The sequence below is a fragment of the Dendropsophus ebraccatus genome, chromosome 3, assembly GCF_027789765.1.
Source record: "Dendropsophus ebraccatus isolate aDenEbr1 chromosome 3, aDenEbr1.pat, whole genome shotgun sequence".
NCBI lineage: Eukaryota > Metazoa > Chordata > Amphibia > Anura > Hylidae > Dendropsophus > Dendropsophus ebraccatus.
The window spans coordinates 182,595,625-182,620,376 of NC_091456.1; the positions used below are offsets into that span (position 1 = coordinate 182,595,625).

Consider the following 24,752-nt stretch of genomic DNA (forward strand, 5'->3'; position numbering starts at 1 on the left):
GACACAGTGCTCTCTGCTGCCACCTCTGTCCATGTCAGGAACTGTCCAAAGCAGAAGAGGTTTTCTATAGGGATTTTCTACTGTTATGGATATTAAAAAAATTCAATCTTTTAAATACTTATCATCTGCTGTATGTTCTGCAGGAAGTAGTGTATTCTCTCCAATCTAACACAGTGCTCTCTGCTGCCGCCTCTGTCCATGTCAGGAACTGTCCAAAGCAGGAGAAGATTTCTATGGGGATTTGCTACTGCTCTGCTCTGGACAGTTTATGACATGGACAGAGGTGGCAGCAGAGAGCGCTGTGTAAGACTGGAGAGAATACACCACTTCCTGCTGGACACACAGCGGTTGATAAGTACTGAAAGACTTGAGATTTTTATACAGAAGTAATTTGCAAACTTATATAATTTTGGGGATTTTTCAAATAGAAGTAAATAGCAAATCTATATAACTTTCTGACACCAGTTGATTTGAAAGGAAACAAAATTGCTGGAGTTCCCCTTTAACAGAGAGTTCCCTAATAGAGTGTATGGAAAGTGCTTTTCCAAACTGGACAACCGTTCTAATATTTATTCATTCAGAAATAATTTACTGTAGACCCGTCTGATGAAAAAACTTTGGACTTCTATGTAACAAAGTTAGGTGTAAGTCACTCTCCGAGGGATTGGATGGTATAAAGGCAGCAGCCCAGGATACAACTTCCCCTACAAGAAAAGGTTCACTAATTGTCCAGATTAACGTTTTCTAATCATGGAAGCCGGTGGATTGTTACCTGGCTCCAAATAATCTTCGGCTAATACCGGCTGTTTCCTGACGACCATTAGAAGAGGGATTTATCAGACTTTTGGCACTTCCAACTGTCTTGTTTCTCGGAGATGGCTTTTCTCCTATGTTTAATCAAAATCCTGCTTGTTTAAGCATCCTCTTCTATTGAATTATGAAATAATAAAACATTAACTCAATTTTGAGAGGAAATGCTGTGTTGGAGATAACTGTGTTTTGTGTACAGTCTGCCTCTACAACAAGTTTTCGGCATAGGGAGCGATAAATTACAAGAGAGAAAAAGCACTCAAGGTATGTCGCTCCATTGTCTGAAAGCATTAGAGATATAATGCAGTGTGCTGTAATGCAATTTAATATAATAATTCAAGAGAGCAGACAATGCCATGTTCTGAGACGAGGAGCTCATCCTTTCTTGACGAGCGGTCCTGATTATAAGCCCTTGAATTATGGCTAATGGCTGACAAAAGCAGCGGCAACCATTGCGTCGCTTTGTTAATGATTGGGGTTGGAGGGTATGGGAGCCTACAGCATGTGTAATGCGTAATTCTCTCGTAAGAAGTCTACTTTGCATGAAGCCCATGGGCACGGAATGGATTTATTTTGGCTTTCATATGAGCTGTGATCATTAGGATCCTCGGCAATTAGTCTTCGCCTTTGTTTATTAACCCAGATGCAAGTCACGGATGGGAAGGTCAATCCGTGTCGACCTTCAACAAGTCACTTTTGCTTCTCTGGTCAACGAGATTAGATTGCACCTTGGATGAGTTGAGGACGGGGAGCCCAGATATAATGAAATATAATGCAGAATGGAAAATTAATTACAGGGTAGGATGAATTGCATTACGTAAGGCTCAAGGGACAAAATGATTCAGGTTCTCGATGGATGACGTCAATCGGAGCATTGGGTGGAGAAATGGGAAGAAGTTGGAGGACAGAGTTGAAATTTGTTGTTGGGTTTGATTAACTTAAGTCCATTACTGCGTTTGTTTTTATACTGTACCTATATGATGGGCCAAGTCCCTTACAATTACATGGGATACAACGATGAACAGTGATAGAGCCCTACTGAAAACAGTTGGCCAGTCAACGTAGAATTTTCGGCTCTTTGGGACTAAAGGATCAGCCAAAATTTTTGAGTAGATTGCAGTGTCAGATCTCCGAGGTTAAGAGGAGGAAGCAGGCGAAAGCTTGAATCAGGCGCTGGACGGCAGTGAATTGGATCAGATTCCAAAGCAGGTAAAGGCAGGTATATTTATATGTCTCAAGAAAACAACACACTTCAGGGACATGTCTCTTTTAAGTTGAGAAAGGGGCCCCGAACCCCGAAATGCATTGTTTGTAAAGATGGTGAATAGCCCCTCTAAATGAAGTGAAGCACTTTGTTTCATCGGCAAGCCATCTGCCTTTTATCTCTGTTCTGCTCCACCATGAGTGTGAGGAAAAGCTGCATCCAGTCCTGGGAAAGTGCAAGAAGTTTCCCAGGACTTGATCCAACTTTTCCCGGTACCCGGGGAGGAGTGGCATGGAGCAAAATAGAGTTGAAAATCAACTTAGTTTATATCGGCGATTTGGTCATCTTGAAATGAGAAAAGGGTCCCGAGCCCTGAAATTGTTTCCTTGAGACAAATAAATATACTTACTTTTACCTGCTTTAGAATCGGATCCAATTTACTGCCATCCAGCGCCCAAATAAAGGATTGGCCTCCTTTCTCCGCTTAACCCCATGGATCTGACACTGCAATCTAGTTGCCTACCACCGAGACCCAGTGGCTCTGGTGACTCTAAATTCTACGGCTGCTCCGGCATTTGTCATCTGTTCACTGATCGTTGATAGATGTTGTGCTCTTAGTATTGAGCATATCCAATTGTATTATTCTCACCTTTTTATCTCAGTTTTAACCCTATGGCGCCATGCACATTTTCCCTAACGTTTTTGAGGAAACTCAGTAGCAAATTTTCAATTATCATACAGTGCCCCCATAGGACAAATAAAGTATTACATGATGCTCATTGGGAAGAAAAGATATGCAAGTATTTCTCACACTGTTTAGGAGGGTGGCTTTCCCTTCAACTCGGAAACTTGAAGATCACTTCTGTAGACCAACAGTGATTCCACATGGACCAATAGAGGAACTGGAGGTAAACCATTACAGAAAGAGAATCTAGTCTTCCTGCCTCCTTGCAGTTCGCGGCTAGTCAATAGTTTCTCAAAAGGTTGGAGGTGACCATTTGGAGGTTCACCAAACTATTCTCTTGCTAGTCTAGGGAGTCAACTGGTGTTTGGTGGTCCAAACAGTAGTGTCTAAGGGTCTATATACATGAAGAAAACCATGCTGGACATCAAGCATACCTGATGGACGTTATTGACCTGTTGCCCCACCACAGTATTATAATAGGTGGGAACCCTGTTTTGCATTTTGTATTGGGGCCAAGTAGCTTCAAGTTCTGCCTGTACCCATACACATTAGGACCATGTACTATTTTATTAATCTTTAAGAAGCTACATCACTGGAACTTATGTCTTCATGGATCAGCTGATGGCGGTTTCAACGCTAAAAGAGACACAATGAATATTTCATGCCACATGTGCCCATTGATGGAAGAGCCCCATTAGAAAACATCTGCCTACCTTTCACCCATGGATTTTTCCTTTGTTTCCCCGTTAATGCGTTTTGTCTGATTTCCATGCCAATAGACACGCTCATCCCGGTTAGTGGCACTGCCGGACAGGTGAACCGCCCCAGACTATCAATCATCATATTTATTTTAATTGTATTGTAATGGTCCCTTAGGAGATCGGTTCAAATGAGCTTGACATTATTAAAATTTTAATGCTCAGTTTTCATAGCTGAATGAATATTTAAAGAGTATGTCCTGCTCTTAACTTAATGGAATGTCTTGTTTAATGTATCGGTACGTGTTGATGCTAAAGGGGTGGGGGAGGGGAGGAGGAGGGGGGGGGTCGAATGAGTGTTTTGGCATAATTACTGGAAAGAGGTGGAATTGGCGACACATTAATCTTAAAGAATAGGGCAGAGGAGATGGCTCTCGGTGGAGTTTGTGCCTTGTGGTGGAACAGACGGCAATCAGTGGTTCCAGGAACGTGGATGTTGTAGCAAATTGTTCCGAAACAATTGTCCCTAAAGCGATGGGAGATTAAATATTTACTCGCGAGGGCAGTTCATGTCGCGAGCCGAGGCCGTCATGTATGGTAATTCGGTTTGATGTGAAGAGGCGACCATGTCCTATTATTTCTATAGGGCATACAAATTCTGCACCCTTCTTCTGAGAAGACATTGACATCTGCACATGTCTGCTAGGAGGCTCCCATCTCATTCCCTTCTCCACATTGCACACGTAGTCTGGGGGCAACAATTAACCTATGAGTTCATTTGCGCAATATGGTTGGAAACACATGCACGCACCGAACATATAAGCTCCATGGCTGCATGGTGACCATTGGTTGACCTCAATCTACAGTAATGTTCCTTATATCGCACTGATGAGATCTCATAAGCATGCAGATAGGGAAGCCTATAATGTAGTCTAAATGGTTAGCCTGGTAATAGGATTTAAAGAGGTTGTTGCATTGGGGTAAACCCGGCCTATATATTGTATTACTGTGTTTCAATATGAGAGAGGGATGTGTTATGTGTCTAACCATACTAGAAAGTACAAGTCTTACTCTAGAAGGCTTAATGCAACCGTGTATTATATCAGGGATGGGGAACTTTGGGTCCTCCAGCTGTTGCCTGGCATCATGGGAATTGAAGTTTTGTAGCAGCTGGAGGGCCCAAGGTTCCCTATCCCTGTATTACATGACACCTATCTAATAGATAGATAGATAGATAGATAGATAGATAGATAGAAAGATAGATAGATAGATAGATAGATAGATAGATAGAAGATAGATAGATAGGAGATAGATAGATAGATAGATAGATAGATAGATAGATAGGAGATAGATAGATAGATAGATAGATAGATAGATAGATAGGAGATAGATAGATAGATAGATAGGAGATAGATAGATAGATAGATAGATAGATAGATAGATAGGAGATAGATAGATAGATAGATAGATAGATAGATAGATAGATAGGAGATAGATAGATAGATAGATAGATAGATAGATAGGGGATAGATAGATAGATAGATAGATAGATAGATAGATAGATAGGAGATAGATAGATAGATAGATAGATAGATAGGAGATAGATAGATAGATAGATAGATAGATAGATAGATAGATAGATAGGAGATAGATAGATAGATAGATAGATAGATAGATAGGAGATAGATAGATAGATAGATAGATAGATAGATAGATAGATAGGAGATAGATAGATAGATAGATAGATAGATAGATAGATAGATAGGAGATAGATAGATAGATAATAGATAGGAGATAGATAGATAGATAGATAGATAGATAGGAGATAGATAGATAGATAATAGATAGGAGACAGATAGATAGATAGATAGATAGATAGATAGATAGATAGATAGATAGATGATAGATAAGGGATAGATATATAGGAGATAGATAGATAGATAGATAGATAGATAGGAGATAGATAGATAGATAATAGATAGGAGACAGATAGTAGATAGATAGATAGATAGATAGATAGATAGATAGATAGATAGGAGATAGATAGATAGATAGATAGATAGATAGATAGGAGATAGATAGATGGGAGATAGATAGATAGATAGATAGATAGATAGATAGATGATAGATAGATAGATAGATAGACAGATAGATAGATAGATAGATAAGAGATAGATAGATAGATAGATTTTATATTAAAAAAAAATACAAAAAATATATGTAAAATATATAATATAAAAAATAATATAATATAAAAATATTTTTATATAAATATATATTTTTTATATTAAAAGAATACCGTAGACAAGTAAAAAAATATATACCTTGCGAGGCTGGTGGTGTCTGGTTATTCGAGAGTCGGCATCAATGCAGCTGACTAATCCTCGCTGTAACTAAAAATGCAATAAATTAATGGAGAAACGAGGTCTAAGAATTCAGATCGGGATAGTTTGTAGCTGCCTGTGAGCTGAACCTGCGGCCTTACTGTATATCTCTGTCTGCGGAGCCCGAGAAGGATCGATACATAGACGGATAGACCATGATTTCATGTGATATATGGAAACCCCCCTGCAGGACTGGCCCAGGACAGGCTCTATAACTCTCTGGCTGGTAGGAGTCTGCTGCTGAGTGATTTGTATGGGGCAGGGGCTCGCCTATCTATCACCTGCTGACAGGTGGCGCTTGTTTCTTTACTTAGAGCCCTGTGATGTCAGCAGACTGTAATCTGCTGTAAATTATACATGTATTACAGCTCAGGGGGGAAGGAATTGCTTTCTGAGAAGCGGTAATGGGCTATGGCACTGTTAGGCAACTAGTGGGTTTATATAATGAGTCCACTACAAATCCCAGCAGTTTCTATTTAGGACTGATAGGCACAAGGGACACCACAAATCTAGAAATCTAGGGTTATACAGTATATACGGTATTAAGTCACCAAGTTTCTTTACCGTGACATCAGTTTCAACTCCATCTAGGGAGGAGGAGCCAATGATGTCATCAACCATCAGTGGTGGCGCTGTGACTGTGTCATGTGACTTTCGTAGCAGTTATCTGTCAATCATGGGCTGAGGCGGAGCAAAGTCCCCTATGAGGTTGAAATTGTCATTGAGCTGTATCTAAGACCTTAAATGGGAACTCTTACTAAGAAAGATTTAACACTGTTCAATCCCCATCGATAATCTAAGCTTGTGTGTAATAGGTTTCTATTACATGACTTGGTCCGTTTGTCTGCAGCACATCCTGACTCACACCCAAACGCTGCAGAAATTCCTCACTTACTGGACCACTCTGTCTCCACTCCTCTGTCCTCCCTCTCCCTTCTGAGACAAAGGTCACATGATCTCTGTATCTTCTGTTGTCAGAAAAACTGTGACATCTGTAACCCCACACAAACTGACATCACACAGTGATCACAGCCTCTCCTGAGCAGTATAAGGGAAAGGAGACATTGTTGTTTCATCTCTCTTTAATCAATCTAATTTATGTAGACAGATAGATAGATAGATAGATAGATAGATAGATAGATAGATAGATATTAGAAATTAAATTGATGGATGGATATGAGATACATGAGTAGATAGAATGCAGTATAGGAGTATAGAGCCCCTTTCGTGCAGTCCCCTCTCTATTCGCTCTACATATTAATGCCATACAATCATCTATTATAATTACTATTCTCCCATTCCTGTACAATTAGTGATCCTCTCTCCTGGCGGGGTGACCCCTCCCCCACGCTCGCTCAGAGCAGAATCCCCATGACTTCCTGTTCTGTGTTCTTCTCAGTAATTAGTGAGTTTTATGTCAAGTTGATTCTAATGATCAGAACTGGACGTCGGGAGAAGCTTCATCTTTGACACGGAGGAGTCATCGCCGCTATCTTCTTGTATCTTTAATATCGGCACAAATGTATTGAATAGTAGACGTTCATCTGCAGACGTCTATGGAACACAGTGTCCTGGTCAGGACTGGATAACTTGCAAATGTTTTACGTTTCTAGATCTAGTCACATCTTATATCATGTCTCTTACTTCAGTCATATCCAGAGCTGCAATCAGAATTCTGCTATGATTTATGGAAAGGTTCATTGTGACCAGAGGCGGCTGCACTTATATTACATTGTGATGTTATTATAGCTCAGACCTCTGATGGAACCACCAATCATAGTGCACATTAAAGGGGTACTCCAGAGGGAAGAAAAAGAAACAAATTAACTGGTATCAGAAATTTATATAGATTTGTAAATTACTTCTATTGAAAAATCTCCAGTCTTCCAGTACTTATCAGCTGCTGTGTGTCCTGCAGGAAGTGCTGTATTCTTTCCAGTGCACTCTGCTGCCATCTCTGTCCATGTCAGGTACTGTCCATAGCAGGAGAGGTTGTTTGTTTGATTGTTTGTTTGTTTGTTTGTTTGTTTGTTTGTTTGTTTTGGGGGGGGGGTGTTACTGCTCTGGACAGTTCCTGACATGGACCAAGGTGGCAGCAGAGAGCACTGTGTCAGATTGCAAAGAATACATCACTTCCTGCAGGAAATACAGCAGCTGATAAGTACTCGAAGGCTGGAGATTTTTTAATAGAAGTAAATTACACTTTTTGAAACCAGTTAATTTGAAAGAAAGGAAAAATATCCGGAGTACCCCTTCCACTTCCAAGTACCACTTCCTGCAGGACATACCGCAGCTGATAAGTACTGGCAAACTGTAAGTATAACAATTTAACCATCTTTTGTGGTTCACATTCCTTATCTATCAGTCCATTTAAGTTGCCCCCTATAAAAGGGACGATAATCAAGATCCTTTCAATTGCATGACCAAATGGATATTTACAGAGAGGCATCAAGGCCTATGGAGACTTATAAGCCATTCCTGCTCCAATGGGAATTCTGGGAAGAAGAATATGAATTGTGGTTCATTGGTGCCATCTTAGTTTCCCTACAAATTAATATATGGCTCCTTTAAGAAGCCTTAAAACATGACTAGAGAGAGGGTAAATCCCTATTCAGATTCTAAGGCTTCTTAAAGGAGCCAAACATTGACTTAAAGGGAAGCTGCCTTCATGGTGGTATCACACAACTACTCTACCTATTCTTCTTCCCTTTGCTTTCCTATAATGGCTTAGGGTACTTTTACACAAAGCGATTTTTCAATGATTAACGATAAACGATCTTAAACGGCCGCTATTGCGAACAACCCAAAATCGTTCACCCAATTACACGGATCGATAATCGTTACTTATGATCGTTCTTGCGGCCGTCTTCACGTCGCTACTGCGAGCGACCGAACGACGTCTTATTCCATGCGAACGATTTGCGAACGATCAACGATAAAAACAGGTCCAAATTCGATCGAACGACCGACGTTTTCTCGTTGTTTGTTTAATCGTTGTCTGCTATTACACTAAACCATTATCATTCAAATTCGAACGGTCTAACGATTTTGCGAACGATAATCGCCCCGTGTAATAGGGCCCTTAGCTCAGATCCCACAATGCACTTGGTTGAAGTACATTACATATGACCAAGAACTTCATGTAAACACACTATGGCAAAAGATATAGGGGGAGATTTATCAAACATGGTGTAAAGTGAAACTGGCTCAGTTGCCCCTAGCAACCAATCAGATTCCACCTTTCATTCCTCACAGACTCTTTGGAAAATGAAAGGTGGAATCTGATTGGTTGCTAGGGGCAACCAGGCCTGTTCTACTTTACACCATGTTTGATAACCCCCATGAAGTTGTGCCAGATAAATAAAGTACCTGCACAGTAATACAACGTTACGCATATGTTTTAAGAGGCGTTCAGTTTGCAATATTAAGGAGCTGCGCAGTTTTTTTTTTTTACCATGAGCCTCTTCATTACAGGCGGGGGTCCGGGGGGAGACGCTGCCACCATATACTCTAATTAAAGATCATAATTAAAGATCTTTTTATGCGAGTGGTAACCTACAAATGAGCTGTGGGGCCAAGGTAACGGAATCCATAAAACCTCCCTTATTACCTCAGAGACCTGAGATTTACCTCCGAGCGCTCAGATAAAAACATCATGGCTTCTCGCAGCCAAAGCGGCCGAGCTCTGGGGTCGGTGTGACGCAGAGGAGAGCTCAGAACTTACTCAGACTTTTACGCTTCGGTTATGCAGGGTATCGAGTGCCGCTCCTTCTATAGGGAGAATCTCGAAAGGACTGATAGATAAGGATTGGGAACCATAGGACTCATGGTGTTCAGTACTTATCAGCTGCTGCATGTCCTGCAGGAAGTGGTACTGGGAAGTGGAAGGGGTACTTCAGACAATTTTTTCTTTCTTTCAAATCAATTGGTGTCAAAAAGTGCCAGAGATTGTCATCTACTTCTGTAAAAAAAAATTGAGTCTTCTAGTACTTATCAGCTGCTGTATGTCCTGCAGGAAGTGATACCAGAAAGGTGAAGGGGTACGCCAGACATTTTTTTTTCCTTTCAAATCAACTAACATGAAAAAGTGGCAGAGATTTGTAATTAAATTCTATTAAAAAAATCTTAAATCATCCAGTACTTATCAGCTGCTGTATGTCCTGCAGGAAGTGGTGTATTCTCTCCAGTCTGACACAGTGCTCTCTGCTGATACCTCTGTCCATGTCAGGAAATGTCCACATGCCCATAGAAAACCTTTTCCTGTTCTGGACAGTTCCTGACTTGGACAGAGGTGGCAGCAGAGAGCACTGTGTCAGACTGGAGAGAATACACCACTTCCTGCAGGACATACAGCAGCTGATAAGTACTGGAAAACTTGAATTTTTTATACAGAAGTAATTTACAAACCTATATGATTTTGGCACACCCCTTTAAGTAATTGTATAAAGGGGTAATATCACCAATATATAACACTTAGTATGGTTATGGTTATACGCATCCTCCATGACAGTACAGAGCAGCAACAAACACTATGCTAAGCCCCATCCCCCCATGCTATAGCCTCATGTAAAGAATGGAACTGTTTGTAATCTCCATAAATTCCCATTTGCAGAGTATTAAGTGACGTTTTATGACTCTCAGCATCCTCCTGTATTCTAATCGGGTCATTGTCTTCAGTGCTGAGCATCTTCTGGTCAACAATACATTCCATTTACAAGACTAAGTGACCTGACATCATGCTTTACTGCACCTGGACAGCTCCCAAGTGTTCTGCTTATCGCCGTCAAGCACCTTTGTGGCCATTTGTCTTACAGATTAATAGAAGCTTCACCTCCTGGGTGATATGCAGCACTCACATCTCTCTCCTCGCTTTGCGGACACTTTCGTTTAGATATCAGGGTGTTGTTTTCCTATAGATAGTGATCTCCTGGGCTCAAAGTGTGTTCTGTTTCAATAATAAAAACTTTGAAGCTGCTTTTCGAGCCCCTCCCACTTGTCTGAGCCCCTCCCACTTGCCTAAGCCCCTCCCATTTGGATAAGTGCATCGGTTGTATTTTGTTCACTATGGGGGAGATTTATCCAACATGGTGTAAAGTGAAACTGGCTCAGTTGCCCCTAGCAACCAATCAGATTCCACCTTTCATTCATCACAGACTCTTTGGAAAATGAAAGGTGGAATCTGATTGGTTGCTAGGGGCAACTGAGCCTGTTTCACTTTACACCATGTTGGATAAATCTCCCCCTATAAGTTTAGTTGCTTGCTATGATCTTTAATGGAGTAAAAATCAACTTTAGCTAACTTAGCCAATTGGAGAGAGCAGAGCTGCAGTGTAAAGCATTGAAGAAGGACAGAACAGCATATTGTATGATCAGTTAGATTACTTTAGACAATGGAGCTAATTGTATATATACAGTGTATGGTCATCTTCATATCTAATAAAAGCTAACCTTAAAGGGGTTATCCAGAATTAGAAAACAAAGCAGCTTTCTTCCAGAAACCACGCCACTCTTGTCCCCAGGTTGAGTGTGGTATTGCAGCTCAGTCCCACTCATGTCAATGGAGCCGAGTTGCAATGCCAGGTACGACCTGAGGACAGCGCTATATTCATCTACACTGGATATCCCTCTTTTTGGCATGTTGATTGACTTTAACAACCTTAGAATAAGCCTCACTATCAGATTGATGCCCCCCCCCTGGTTTCATGGACTTTGAGTGTTGCTGCCTCTTCATTGCTTAAAGGGGAACTATCAGCAAGTTAGATAGTGAGGATAAAGATATGTCTGTTACCTTCATCCACTGCGCCGTTCCGGTGCCGTTACTTGTACCACAGTCTGGTAAGACCGTTAGGAGCACAGCCCCGCCCCCCATAGCGCCGATCTACCCCTTGCCGCACTGCCACTTTCTAATGATAATCAATAGAGTGGTCCAACCATGGGCAGGCAGTAACGTTGATATGGGGGCGGGACAGTGCTCCTAATGGGTGCCCTAGTGCTCCTAATGGTCTAACCGATAGTGGAGCAAATGACTAACTTCACTGGGACAGCGCCGAGGATGAGCGTAAGACACATACTTACATCCTCACCCTCTCCTACACTGCTCCTACTCTCCTACACTGCTATAAGCAGTTTAGATTTGTCTAATCTGCTAATAGTTCTCTCCAAAGCCGTGTTCAGTGCAAAAAATTGCAGTACCACTTATGGCCACTACAAAATGTATGGCACTGTGACTGGTTAAAAAAAAAACAAAAAAAAACTTGACTTATTGATGGTGGTGCTATGATCCAGACCACCCGTAGTCTATCGTAAGGATATTAAAGTCACCCCTTCAGCTCCTATGTGTCAATGACAAAATTCCTATGTGTCAATTACAATTAGTTTTTAAAAAAAAATGTGTTGAACACTTTCTTGACCGCCCTTCTAATAACCGTTCTACCTCTTTTGTGTCTTGCAGATGAACCGACCAATCCAGGTGAAGCCAGCCGACAGTGAAAGCAGAGGAGGTAGTAGTTGGCATTGCTCCAAGCATAATTGCCTGTGTAGTCGTGTGATTGCCTTGTGGATTTTGTCATGCAGCGCGCTGATCAATTAGCAGCCTAATCACTGCCAGGGACCTTCCCTCCGCACTCCCGCTCTCTCACTTATTTAATCTCTTCTCTCTTTTCTTCACTTTTTTTTTTCACTTCTTCACATTCAATTATTATTAGATTTTTAAAGGCAGGAGGTGCCAGGGATCACCAAGGAAACCAATATCTGCCTTGTTAAGCCGCTCGCTGTCAGACGCTGATTTTCCCAAAAGTTGAAAATGAATCCAAACTTTTTCCTCTGTAGACCGGCTGAGAATCTCGGCGGTGAGACGGTTCCAGCAAGGTTTCTGCTAACGCATTTTGGGGCTAATTGTAGAAGGAAGAGTGAAATGTCGCTAGGGAGGATGAAGCTGGAAGACTCCACCTTCAGACAACTTTGATATATTTGACAAATCCAATAATAGATACAGAGATCGGCACTGCCTTTTTTTCTGGCACTTGGAGGTCTTAGAGGATACACTTGGCGTTCTAGAAGAAGATAGGTGGTTGGTGACGTGTGCTCTTGTCCCTTAATGCAGTTATGTATCTAATCACAGTTCAAGAAGAGAAAAGAAACAGGGGTCACCTACTGTCCCATGCAACCTTCTTTATTTCATAAAACACGCAAGCTAAAATGTAGCATGCAGCTGTTACAGCAGTTTCACACACATACGTGCACTTCCTCAGTCTCTGAGGAAGTGCGTTCATGCGTGTGAAACAGCTGTCACTGTTTGCTGCATAAGGCATCTCCCCACCGGCTCTCGCATGCTACATTTTAGCTTGCGTGTTTGTTGCATTGGACGGTGAGTGCCCGTTTCTTTTCTCTTCTTGAACTGTGATTTGATTTTTTTCAAAAACTTCTTAAGGCTATGTTCACACATCGTATATTTTATGGCAAGAACGTTCTTTTCATAGTGAAATGTGTTGCATCCGAGCCATTGTTTGCTACAGCCGTCGAAATAAATGATATCTCAATTCTTTCCGGCCATCGTGCATTGATTTCAATGCAATTTTCAATGACACTCAATACAACGGGTGTGTTTTTTTTTTGTGTGTGTGTCAACTGTTGTTGTCCGCACGTTGTGTGAACATAGCCTAAAGGTCTGCATACATAGTGAATGGTTGCCTATGATGGCCAGGATGGAAGCTACTATTATGGAGCTCATATCTATGTGACCCAAAGAGAGGGGAGTCTACATCATGCCCCATATATTTATTAGTAGAAAGACAAATCCATGTAGGATTATGGGCGAAATTGCTGAAAAGTTAAAGTCATCTGAAGGTGGAGCATATGGGGAGAATCTTCTGCATGATATAGTTATAAAGAATTTAGTAGTGTTGACCTTAATATGCACTTTTTAGTTTCTTGAGATAGTTATACTGTATTTTTTAAATAACTATCGGTTTATATGACTTGCTTCCCTCTTATTGTCAAATCTTTTCTATGCCTTAGTGTCATAGCTCCACCCACTAATGGGAGGGGATATACTTAAAGAGACTCTGTCAGCAGGTTTATGGTGTCCTATCTCAGGGTAGCATAAACTAGTGACAGAGAAGCTGAACAGAATGATCTATCACTTACATTGTTCTGTGCAGCTGATTCAGAGATATTCTGAATAACATTGACAATAAGTAGTCCTCTCCACTATGTGCGTGAGCTCAGTAGTCCTGGATATTCATGAGATGCAGAAAACCTCGCCCACCAGCTGCTGATTGGCTGTTATCTATCCATGCTATGTATAGGCAGTTACCTGTCAATCAGCAGCTGGGGGGAGGGGTGTGGCAAAAATCCAATTCTTCTGCATATCAGGAGAACAGTGGACAGTGTCACCTAGGCGGGGCTTCGCAGCAGTTGTTCCCTCTCTCCCTAGCTGATGGGGGGGGGGCAACTGCCATACAGCCCCGCCTAGTTGACACAGATGAAATGAAGTGAGAGTAAGGAGGGTGATGGTATTACTTTAATGTTATGTTGATGCAAATTGCTGTTTTAATACCATGATACAAACATAGACAAGCTGTACAACTGCCTAACACCACCTACTACAATACTATTGTAAGTTTATGTCACAGAAGTCAAACTCGGGACCCTCCAGCTGCTACTGAACTAAAATTCCCATCATGCCTGGACAGCCAAAGCTTTAGCTTTGGCTGCCCAGGCATGATGGGAATTGTAGTTTTGCAACAGCCAGAGGGACGCGAGTTTGCCACCCCTGGTCTATATCCTTCTTTTTAAGATGCCTTATAATATTACCAAGCAGTTGAGCAGCAATAGATGGTACTGTTTCTCATCAAAGAGATCTATCTATGTGTTAAGTCATACAAGCAATGCCCTATGGGAACATAGTATGCAAATTGTCTTCAGATGGGAAAATAACTGTCTCTCTAGTGCCATCTGTTGGAGGTATTGCATAGATGCAGTCACAGAGGATTATTAAAGTGTCACTGTCGTTTGTTTTAGATTTTTTTGCAGAAATCAATAGTCCAGGCGATTTTAAGAAACTTTGTAACTGGGTTTATTAGGCAAATCTGCCATTATCTGCATTCAAAAAGACTTTCCTCAGGTCCCCCCCTCCCTTCTCTTTTTCATTCACTGCTCATTATCAGGAAATCTCGACTCTTTTACATCAGTCGAGCCCTGTGTAACCTATGGAGAGGGGAGGGGGAAGGAGGGAGATTAGCCACCAGCAGAGAACAGAGAACAAAGATTTACACAGTGGGACCTGTGTGAAAGCTGGAATTCGGAGGTCAGAGAGGCCAGTGCTGACTTCAGAGGAGATAGCCCAGTGATGTAGCTGTAAATTAACTCTTTGTTGTCCTGTTTTGGTGCCTCATCTCCCTCCACCCCTCCCCTCTCCAAAGAGAACTATGAAGACAGGAGGGAGAGCTTCAAACTGCCTTTTCATGATAAAAATGCATTTTTCGGCTAATAAACCCAATTACAAAGTTTCTGAAAATCGCCTGTACTATTGATTTCTGCACAAAAAAATAAATAAATAAACAACAGGTACACTTTAAAGCCTAGGAGTGGAGCAGGGATTGTCTATTATATGCTCCTATCTGTGTTGCCCTTTCTATTTACTTCCCCATAGAATTACCAGGGTCTTAGAGGTCGCAGATAAGGAAACGGACCGGCCTCTGTGTGCAGGAATAACTTCATCTTCTGTCCCACTTCATGTAACTGTCTCCCCTTATGAACTATGAAAGCCGAACACTATCACCGCCTGCATCCTGCCTGCAGCCATTGGCCGACCTGAGATTGTAATCTAACCTGCGAGCGCCCGCTCCCCCCACCCTGTCACCACATTATGCTCTGCATCCGGCCCAACATTACAGCATGAATCCTGCAAAGGAAAATGTGATAAGTCGCTGGTCAGATAACGACAACACGTGGCCCCGAGCAATGTGTATGCACTGGAAACCTGCTAGAACTTTTATCCGAGTATGGAAGCATTCATCTTAAAGAGGACAGCACAGGCCTCACCCGCAGATTATTTCTAAGGTTTTTGCACCAAAAAGGGTTTAAAAGAAGCTGTGGCGTTAGTGCAGGGGATTACTGGGGTTCAGAACGCCTTGTTATTTATTTATTTAGTATATTTTATTTATATAGTATTTATATTTTTTATTTATTTATTTATTAATTAACCATTGTAGCAATATTAAAATCATGAGTCTGTGACACACTATTTTTTATATATTTTATTATTATTATTATTATTATTATTATTATTATTATTATTATTATTATATAAAACAAGCTGCCGCATTAGTGCAGGTGATTACTGGGGTTCAGAACAGCATGTTATTTATTTATTTATTTAGTATCTTTTATTTATATGGTATTTAAATTTTTTATTTATTTATTAATTAACCATTGTAGGTCTATGGCACTCTATTTTTTATTTATTTATGTATTTAATTATTATTGTTATTATTATTATTATAATTATTATTGTTATTATTATTATTATTATTATTATTATTATTATTATTATTATTATTAATAATAATATTATTATTAAGAAGCTGTTGCATCAGCGCGGGTGATTACTGGGGTTTAGAACACCTTGTTATTTATTTATTTAGTATATTTTATTTATATACATTTATATACACTACTTCCTTCAGGACATACAGCAGCTGAAAAGTACTGGAAGACTGGAGATTTTTTAAAATAGGAGTAAGTTTACAAAAAGTTAACTTTCTGATACCAGTTTATTTGCAAACATTTTTTTTCTCCTCAGGAGTACCCCTTTAACTCTTTTAAGGTTTTATTTTTAAAACACTAACTGTGCGGTATAGATGACATATTAGCTTTATTGTGCGAGTCATTATGGCAGTACTAGATTTATCGAGTTTTTGTTATGTTTTACTACTTCCAAAAAGTTAAAGGGGTAATTTGAACATGTAAAAAAAAAAATGTTACAGAGATTTATGTAGAGGCGGACTGCCTCTACATAAATCCCGTGCGCTCTGGTGCGCATGGCCGAAAACCTACGCCAGCTGAGGGCTGGAGTAGGTTTTCGGCGTAACTTTAAGAGAAAAAATAATGAATCCCCCGGCGTACCTGGCGGAAAGTGCTGTTTTGCGAATATTTTCTTCGCAAAATGGCCATTTTGTGAATAAAATATTCGCAAATCGGCACTTTCCACCGAAAATCAAAGATATGCCAGATGATACATGCCCCCCATAGTGTTGCTGAGAACAACCCATACTTACCATGCTCCCCTGAGGATTCTGGATCCCCTGCTGAACAATCTCGCCGCTACTATGGAGACAGACTTGTCTCAGCCATGCCAGCCAATCACTGACTGAGTTGGGAAAGTGTTGCAGCTACTGATTGGCTGAGCAGACTGTCACTGCCAAGACCTACTAGAGAGTTCAGCAGGGGATCTGAAGACATGACAGCAGGAGCAGGTTAGGTGAGTATGGGTTATTTAATATGCTCTCAGCAATATATATAAAAAAAATCTGTATGTCAGGAGTACCCTTTTAATAAAAAAAATAATAATAGTAATTTACAGACACCATTAAACACTTTCTGGTTCCTGGGGGGCAGTCCTATGAGGACTCATTTGCATATGACCATAATAGGGCATGTGAACAGGGTTTGTCTCTTTAAGCTAAGTACAGATAGGGTTAAAGCTGGCCATGTTCCTGTGGCCGTGCACCGCATTGCAGGTAGTCATTGTGCGCTGCCGGAAGGATAAAGCTTCATTGCACTACACCGCTTAAATAATAACCAATCTGAAAATGAATGAGGTCTGTTTGCAGAACAAATGGCCGTACACGAAACACCGGGGCGAGATAATAGGTGCCTCAATCTGCTTCTCCGCTCCGTTCTCAGGGGGACAGAGTTCTCGCCTCGCATTGAAGAGGGATGTACATTCAGCTCGATTTTGCCACATCAATTTCTCTCATACATCACCCTGCGTTGATACTTTGCCCCCAAACTCGATTATTCAGCTGTTTCCTCCACTTCCTCCCAGTACCAGGCATGACCAAATATCTCCCTATTAATTGCATATTCAATACTTAAACAGCAAAAATGATGCTGACTTGCAATATCACTGTACCATAAAGAAAGAGATAGTCCACGCATTTACATAAAAAATAATAATGTGCTCAGAGGCGGCCGTGACCGGGGAGGAGGGAGAAGGGGGGGATGCATTTTGTAAATTGATAGGAAGGTTTACACTATTCTGTGGGGAGATGAAGATTTAAATAGAAGCTGTTAATAGAGGTCCTTAAAGGTTCCAGTAGCGTCTAGTGACATTATCGGAGGAGGCGCTCCGCTGCCTGCAGCTTTAATATCTCCTCTTTTTTTTAGTTCTTTTACAATCAATATAATGATTGCGTTTTGCAGGAAGTGATGGACAGTGTAAAACAAATGCAATGGAGACAAAGGTGGACAATAAGGTTCTATGCTGGACATGGACCCTTTATCATGGGACAAGAAAGTTTTGCCTCCCTTTACTTTATCCCATCCCATATAGGGTCCATAGATATGAGGTTGTGGCCTGACTGAAATGACAGCTGGCATTATAATACAGCCAATCCCCGTGTGTAAATTTACACCATCCATTGGTATAGACATGTAAGCTCCGCCCCTGAACAACCATTGGTATAGACATATAAACCCCACGCCTGATCATCCATTGGTATAGATATGTAAGCCCCCGCTCATCATCTATTGGTATGGGACATTTAAGTCCCACTCCTGATTATCCATTGGTATTGGACATTTAAGTCCCACCCCTGATTATCAATTGGTACGGGATATTTAAGCCTCACTGCTGATCATCTATTGGTATGGTACATTGGAGCCCCTACCCTGATCATCCATTGGTATTGGACATTTAAGCCCCTCCCGCTCATCATCTATTGGTATGGGACATTTAAGCCCCACCCCTGATCATCCATTGGTATGGGACATTTAAGCCCCTCCCACTCATCATGTATTGGTATGGGACATTTAAGCCCCACCCCTGATCATGCATTGATATGGGAAATTTAAGTCCGGCCCCTGATTATCCTTTAGTATGGGATATTTAAGCCTCACCACTAATCATCCATTGTTATAGACATTTAAGCCCCTCCCCTGATCATCCATTGGTATGGGACATTTAAGCTCCTCCCCTGATCATCCTTTGGTATGGAACATTTAAGTCCCACCCTTGATTATCCATTGTTATAGACATTTAAGCCCCTCCCCTGATCATCCATGGCTATAGAACTTTTAAGCCCCTCCCATGATCATCCTTTGGTATGGAACATTTAAGTCCCACCCTTGTTTATACATTGGTATAGAACATTTAAGCCCCATTCCTGATCGTCCATTGGTATGGGATATTTAAGCCCCACTCTGATCATCCATTGGCATAGAACATTTAAGCCCCGCCCCTGATCATCCATTAATATGGAACATTTAATCCCCACCCCCGATCACACAGGAACTCCCACTTTGTGCTATGTCTGCAGTGCAGTGTTTGCAATTGGATAGTCCAAATGGTGGCATTATGCATCAGCCATGTAGCTTCTTGACAGGGTACAATGACTGTTGTGAGCCAATGATGTATCCTCAAAGCAGTTATCCAGATTTTAAAAAAGCACAGCCACTTTACTGCAAAAACAGAGCCACCCCTGTCCCCAGGTTGTGTGAGGTATTGCAATTAAGCTCCATTCACTTCATTCACCCAAACTGCGGATAAGACCTCTTTAGCTGTTGGAAATTGCACACCGGAATTGTTTCACCCCAAATGGTTCACTTCCATATGCTGTAAAAGTGGAGCATGCTCGAGTCCGATCGTTCCGCATTTGAATACCAGTAGCTGAAGAAGTTCGATGCAGCCCTAGGGAGTCCATAAAACATAGATACAGTAATAGGCTATAAGCTCACGATGCCGGTGACATGCGCTCATCCCCTTCTCAGGGGATCTCAACAGGTACATTTCCTGGCTCCCCGGAGAACCCCTTTAAGGGAAGCAGTTTCTTTGTGATCCCACAGGGACGTGACCCTAGCACAGGTTGTAGTTATTCATCTTCCCTACAGTAATCAATATACCTTAAGGCCTCTTTACAGGGGCCAATGGGAGCAGTGATCTCTGTGATCGGTGCTTGTATACGGAGCCATCATGCAGCCAAATGAATCGATTGCTGGATCATCCCCGCAGCCCTTTACATTCATCATTGTCGGCTGCACATCCCCTGTTTGCACAGGGCAACATGAAGCTGATAACAATGATTTTATTAGCCGCAGGAAAGATGGGATCAGCGGATGAACCAGTGTTTTTAGCTGATCGTTGGCCTTTCTACAGGGGCCAATTTGCCCTATAAATGGATCATTTAATAGGACCTTTTGTACTACTAAAGGTGAGGCTGTGCAATTAGCCTTAAAGGGATTAAGGAGTTATCCAAGATTAGAAAAACATGGTCACTTTCTTCCAGAAACAGCATGACTCTCATCCAAAGGAGTTCTATGACATGGAGCGATAATCGTCCGAATTATCCCGATTCGACCAGTTATCGCTCTGTGTAGTAGAGACAAGCTGATTGTTTCTTAAGGCCCGCGATGCGCGGCCGCCGGCTGACAATTCAACAAAAAGTCTTACATTACCTATCTACGTTCCCAGTCTCCTCCTGTGCTCTGCATGCTTCCTACACGATCTCGCGCGCTGCAGCTTCAAAGCAGTCTGTCTAAGCTGACAGGCTGCTGAGCCAATCACTGGCCACAGTGGTCCCAGCCCATGATAGGCTGAGCTGCCTTTCAGCTCTGGCGGGCCATTCTATAGCTGCAGTGTGCGTGACTGGTGGAGAAAGCATGCAGAGCGCAGGAGGAGATCAGGAACGTGGATAGGTAATGTAAACTATTTAGGCAAAGGCTGCACGGATAGCGATAACAATGTCTGTTCAGCCCTTTCTAAACAATTATCGGGCCGTGTAAAAGGCACAGTAAATGAGCACTGATCTAACAGATCGGCCCTCGTTTACAGTATTTATAGTGTAAGGAGCAGTGAATTGAGTTTACAAGATCAGACTACACATATAGTTTGTAGTCTGTAACCATAGAGACGAGCTGTATTTAAAAACAAAAGATTCTAGACTAAACGTTTATTTCTAGTTAAAGTTAATGGGGTGTTTGTTGCCTCTCCGTATTCCATGCACACCTCCAGAAGTCAGTTTTTGAGCACAGTAAGGGTATATGCACTCTGAGTAAATGTGACTGATAACTCTGCACAGATTCCGTTGCTCGCCCTCCGTTCTCCCACTTGAAGTTCCACCCATGACATAGACTCCATTCTGTGCTCGGCGGATTCCGTTGTCCGCCCAAAGAATTGACATGTCAGCGGCGGACAGCGGAATCCACCTGACCACAGAATAAAGTCTATAAGATGGGCGTAGAGCCCAGCGGGAGGGTGCGGGGATGAGCGGCAGAATCCCAGCTAAGTTATCCACCACTTTTACTAAGTGTGCATAAACCCTAAGTGTTGCAATGCTGAAAGTAAGGAGTAAATTCAACCTTAACAAAGAACTGATGCAAAGAACCCAAAGTAGAATGACTAAGCAACTCGCCTTGTAAATCGCCCCCTCCACCCCCTATACTACAATTAGAGCTGAAGTAACGGCGCAGAAGACAAACTGTATTGTGCTGTCATTTTATGTGGCCATCTGCATAGGTGTCAGGGATTTACTGTGATCATTATCTAAGAACCACACTTCCAAAGTGCTTACTTTACATTGACTCGGATAATGCTTCATAAGTTTCCTCCTTTAGATTACTACGAATAAAGAGGAGCCGATTGATTTCAGCTGCGAAGTACAGTAAGCAGAAAATCACTACCGAATGTGCTTACATGGGAATTTTTTTTTCTATAATAAAACATGAGTTTTAGGTTAAAACAAAATGACAACATATCATTTAACCCATGGATGCACCGTGCGGCTGGAATCACAGGTTTTGTGCTGGGTTCTCATCGAGTCGGGGATGAAGGGTTAAACCGAGATGGTATAAAGGCATCCTTTTAGCATTTTGCTGTGGCATTCATTATTTGCTATCTTTCATGTCTGCGCAGCATTAGTGCAAATGATAAAACCATCATTTTCATACGGCAGTTTATATCGGAGGTGCTTGCCTCGAAAATGAGCTAGATGCATCTTATAATGAGACTTGTAATGGGACACTTTAACCCTCGCTGCAACCGGTGCATTACTATGAATAGTGGGGTCCTATAGTGAAAGATGAAATAAGGCCTCAGTACCCTATGGCCAAATGGACTGGTGATGATCCTTGTGGTCTTCATTGTCCTGTACTCCTAGTACTCGTAACACTCTATATTCTAAAATCTACTGCTGTCTCCTTCCTATATATCAATTCCACTCTCTGCTGTTTTTTTTTTTTATATAAGATATATTTCTATATTATATATGTTCCCTTTTAGTTGCTGGGCATCCATGGTAGCAAAATTTTTGATGACGAAAAATTTTGCAAGTTCAGAAGGACTTAAAATCTTTCTATAGGTGGCCACTCTAAAGCTGGGAAGACGTACAAGATTCCTATGAAATATCCGGATAGAGCATAGTTGCTAGAAGCCTACGTACTCTAAATCGCAACTGGTGCATAACTATAAATAAGGGGGTCCTATCGTGAAAGATAGAACAAGGCCTCAGTACCCTATGGCCAAACGGACTGGTGATGCTCCTTGTGGTCTTCATTGTCCTGTACTCCTAGTACTCGTAACACTCTATATTCTAATATCTACTGCCGTCTCCTACCTCTACTCTATCAATGTTACTTTTTATATAGAATATATTTATATAGTATATGTTCTCTTTCAGTTCCTGGGCCCCCATGGTAACAAAATTTTTGGATAAAGAAAAGTTTGACAAATTCAGAAGGAATTAAAATCCATCTATAGGTGGCTACTCTAAGGCTGGGAAGAAGTAGAAGAGGAAATATTTGTTTGACTGACAATAGTTTTCCCAATCCACACACACACACACACACACACACACACACCGGCTAGGACTTATGGAAAAGAGAATGAAAGGATAAGGCACACAAAATTCAACATACCAAAACCTTCTCTGCCCTGATGTCATCTTTTGGGAGAGTAAGTAGACCACCATACAAATTATATTGGGTTTCGTTCAAAAAGATTCAGGACTACTCGTAACTTGTTAACTGCTCGTTCTAGGTTAGGACAGGGCATGAATACAGAGATAGCCGTCATTCACTGAGTAGGACCAGCCATTGGACTCCTAAGCCCTGAATAAGCAGAGGTTTAAAGAGAAACAAACAGCAGGTTAGAGGCATCTATCCTACTGTTATGTCCCTATAGCACACGGGGGCTAAGGTGGAAGTAAATTCTTTACCTTGCTCCTCGGCGCAGTTTTCATGAAATTTGTAGTCTATTACCTAGGCAAATTAGGCGGTGTGGTGCACTGGGGGTGGGGCTACCATCCTCAGTGCACCGATCAGGCCACCCTGGCTGCCCCTCCTATTGAATATTGGGGCAGCACTCTGCAAAGAAGTCACTCCAGCGATCATCACTGCAGAGCGCTAGATGAATATTCATTAGGCAAGGCAGTCAAGCCAGGGTAGAATGATGCACTGAGGGCAGTAGGCCCGTCCCAAGTGCACCAAACTGCTTCATTTGCATAGGAAATTATAAACTAAAAAAAAATTCTAAAATATTGCAGAGGATCAAGGTAAGGAAACTACACTCATCCTGTGCTATAGGGACATAACAGCTTGTTAGAGGAAGAGGAATCCCTTCTATCCATGTTTCCCTTTAAATAAAATATATAAAGTACATAAAATAATTACAGTATAAAGTTATACTGCAATTATTTAATAAATAAAAAAAAACTAAAAAAAAAAAAAAAAAAAGAAAACCTATATATATATATATATATATATATATATATATATATATATATGGTGCCTTAAAGGAGAATTCCGGGCATGGACATTTTTTTCAAAACTGGCAGGGAGGAGGTGGGTGAAAAAAACAACATACACTTACCTCCCCAGCTGGTTTCCGATGTCCTCCAATCCAATCCCTGGATCCCAGCGGCCAATCCAGCTTGAAAAGTCACAACCCAAGTTTTCTCTCTAAACCAGGAAGCAGCCAGGGACCGGAACGAAGGACAATGGACACCACCACTGGAGTTAAGAAGGTAAGTGCATGTTGTTGTTGTTTTTTTTTTTACCAACCCCCCTCCCCAGCAGTTTTAACAAAAAAAAGTCAGTGTACGGAATTCTCCTTTAAGTGCCTTACCCTTTAGTGCATAACTGCAAGGAATCTCACTTTCCTCTTCTGTAGAAGTCAACTCTGGGAAAAGCAAACTATGTGCATACTTATGTTTTATTTATATCAAATATTTCCTTGTTGTTTCCGGTGGATGATCTTCCATACACATGTGTTTAAGGAATCAACAATGGCTTGCCTTGCTCTCTTCCAGGGAGTGAGTATAAGAAAAGTGTACATTTTGGTAAATTTAGTATACTTTATTGGGAAACACAATACATTTTACATCCATACCCCTTTAAATACCAAAGCCAACACAATTTACATCCATATATATTAGGACTATATCCTTGAAGGGAAGGTTCCTTACATCTCATTTTTTCACCACTTACTTAAGATCCGTATTTCAGACCCTTGTTATGTTCTATATTAATAGTAGAATTTATAGTAAATCCCTTAAAAGTCTACGAATAATAAAATCGCCTGATTGTATTTACCTTGAAACGGAATATTGTTGATGCAATGGCGCGGTTACATCTGACCTCTGTCAGCTCCAGGATCCAGTCCTTGATGTAATACATGATTTATTTTGACTGACAGAGGAGGCCAAACTCTGAGCTGAGGAGGGCACAATCTTTCAGTCACCTCTTGTATCATATAT

The 24,752-nt window shown here is 41.3% G+C and overlaps 1 protein-coding gene across 12 annotated transcripts in view; it reads left to right on the forward strand.

Moving 5' to 3' along the window:
- CELF4 (CUGBP Elav-like family member 4) overlaps positions 1–24,752 on the forward strand; it is a 911,277-nt gene that overhangs the window by 550,853 nt on the left and 335,672 nt on the right. For 11 of the 12 annotated variants that reach the window (XM_069963253.1, XM_069963252.1, XM_069963255.1 and 8 more), the window contains exon 3: positions 12,233–12,281. In XM_069963253.1, the coding sequence (XP_069819354.1) occupies positions 12,233–12,281 (49 nt within the window). Of the gene's footprint in view, positions 1–9,765; positions 9,822–12,232; positions 12,282–24,752 lie in introns of those variants that run through there. The other variant, XM_069963264.1, reaches the window with a different exon arrangement.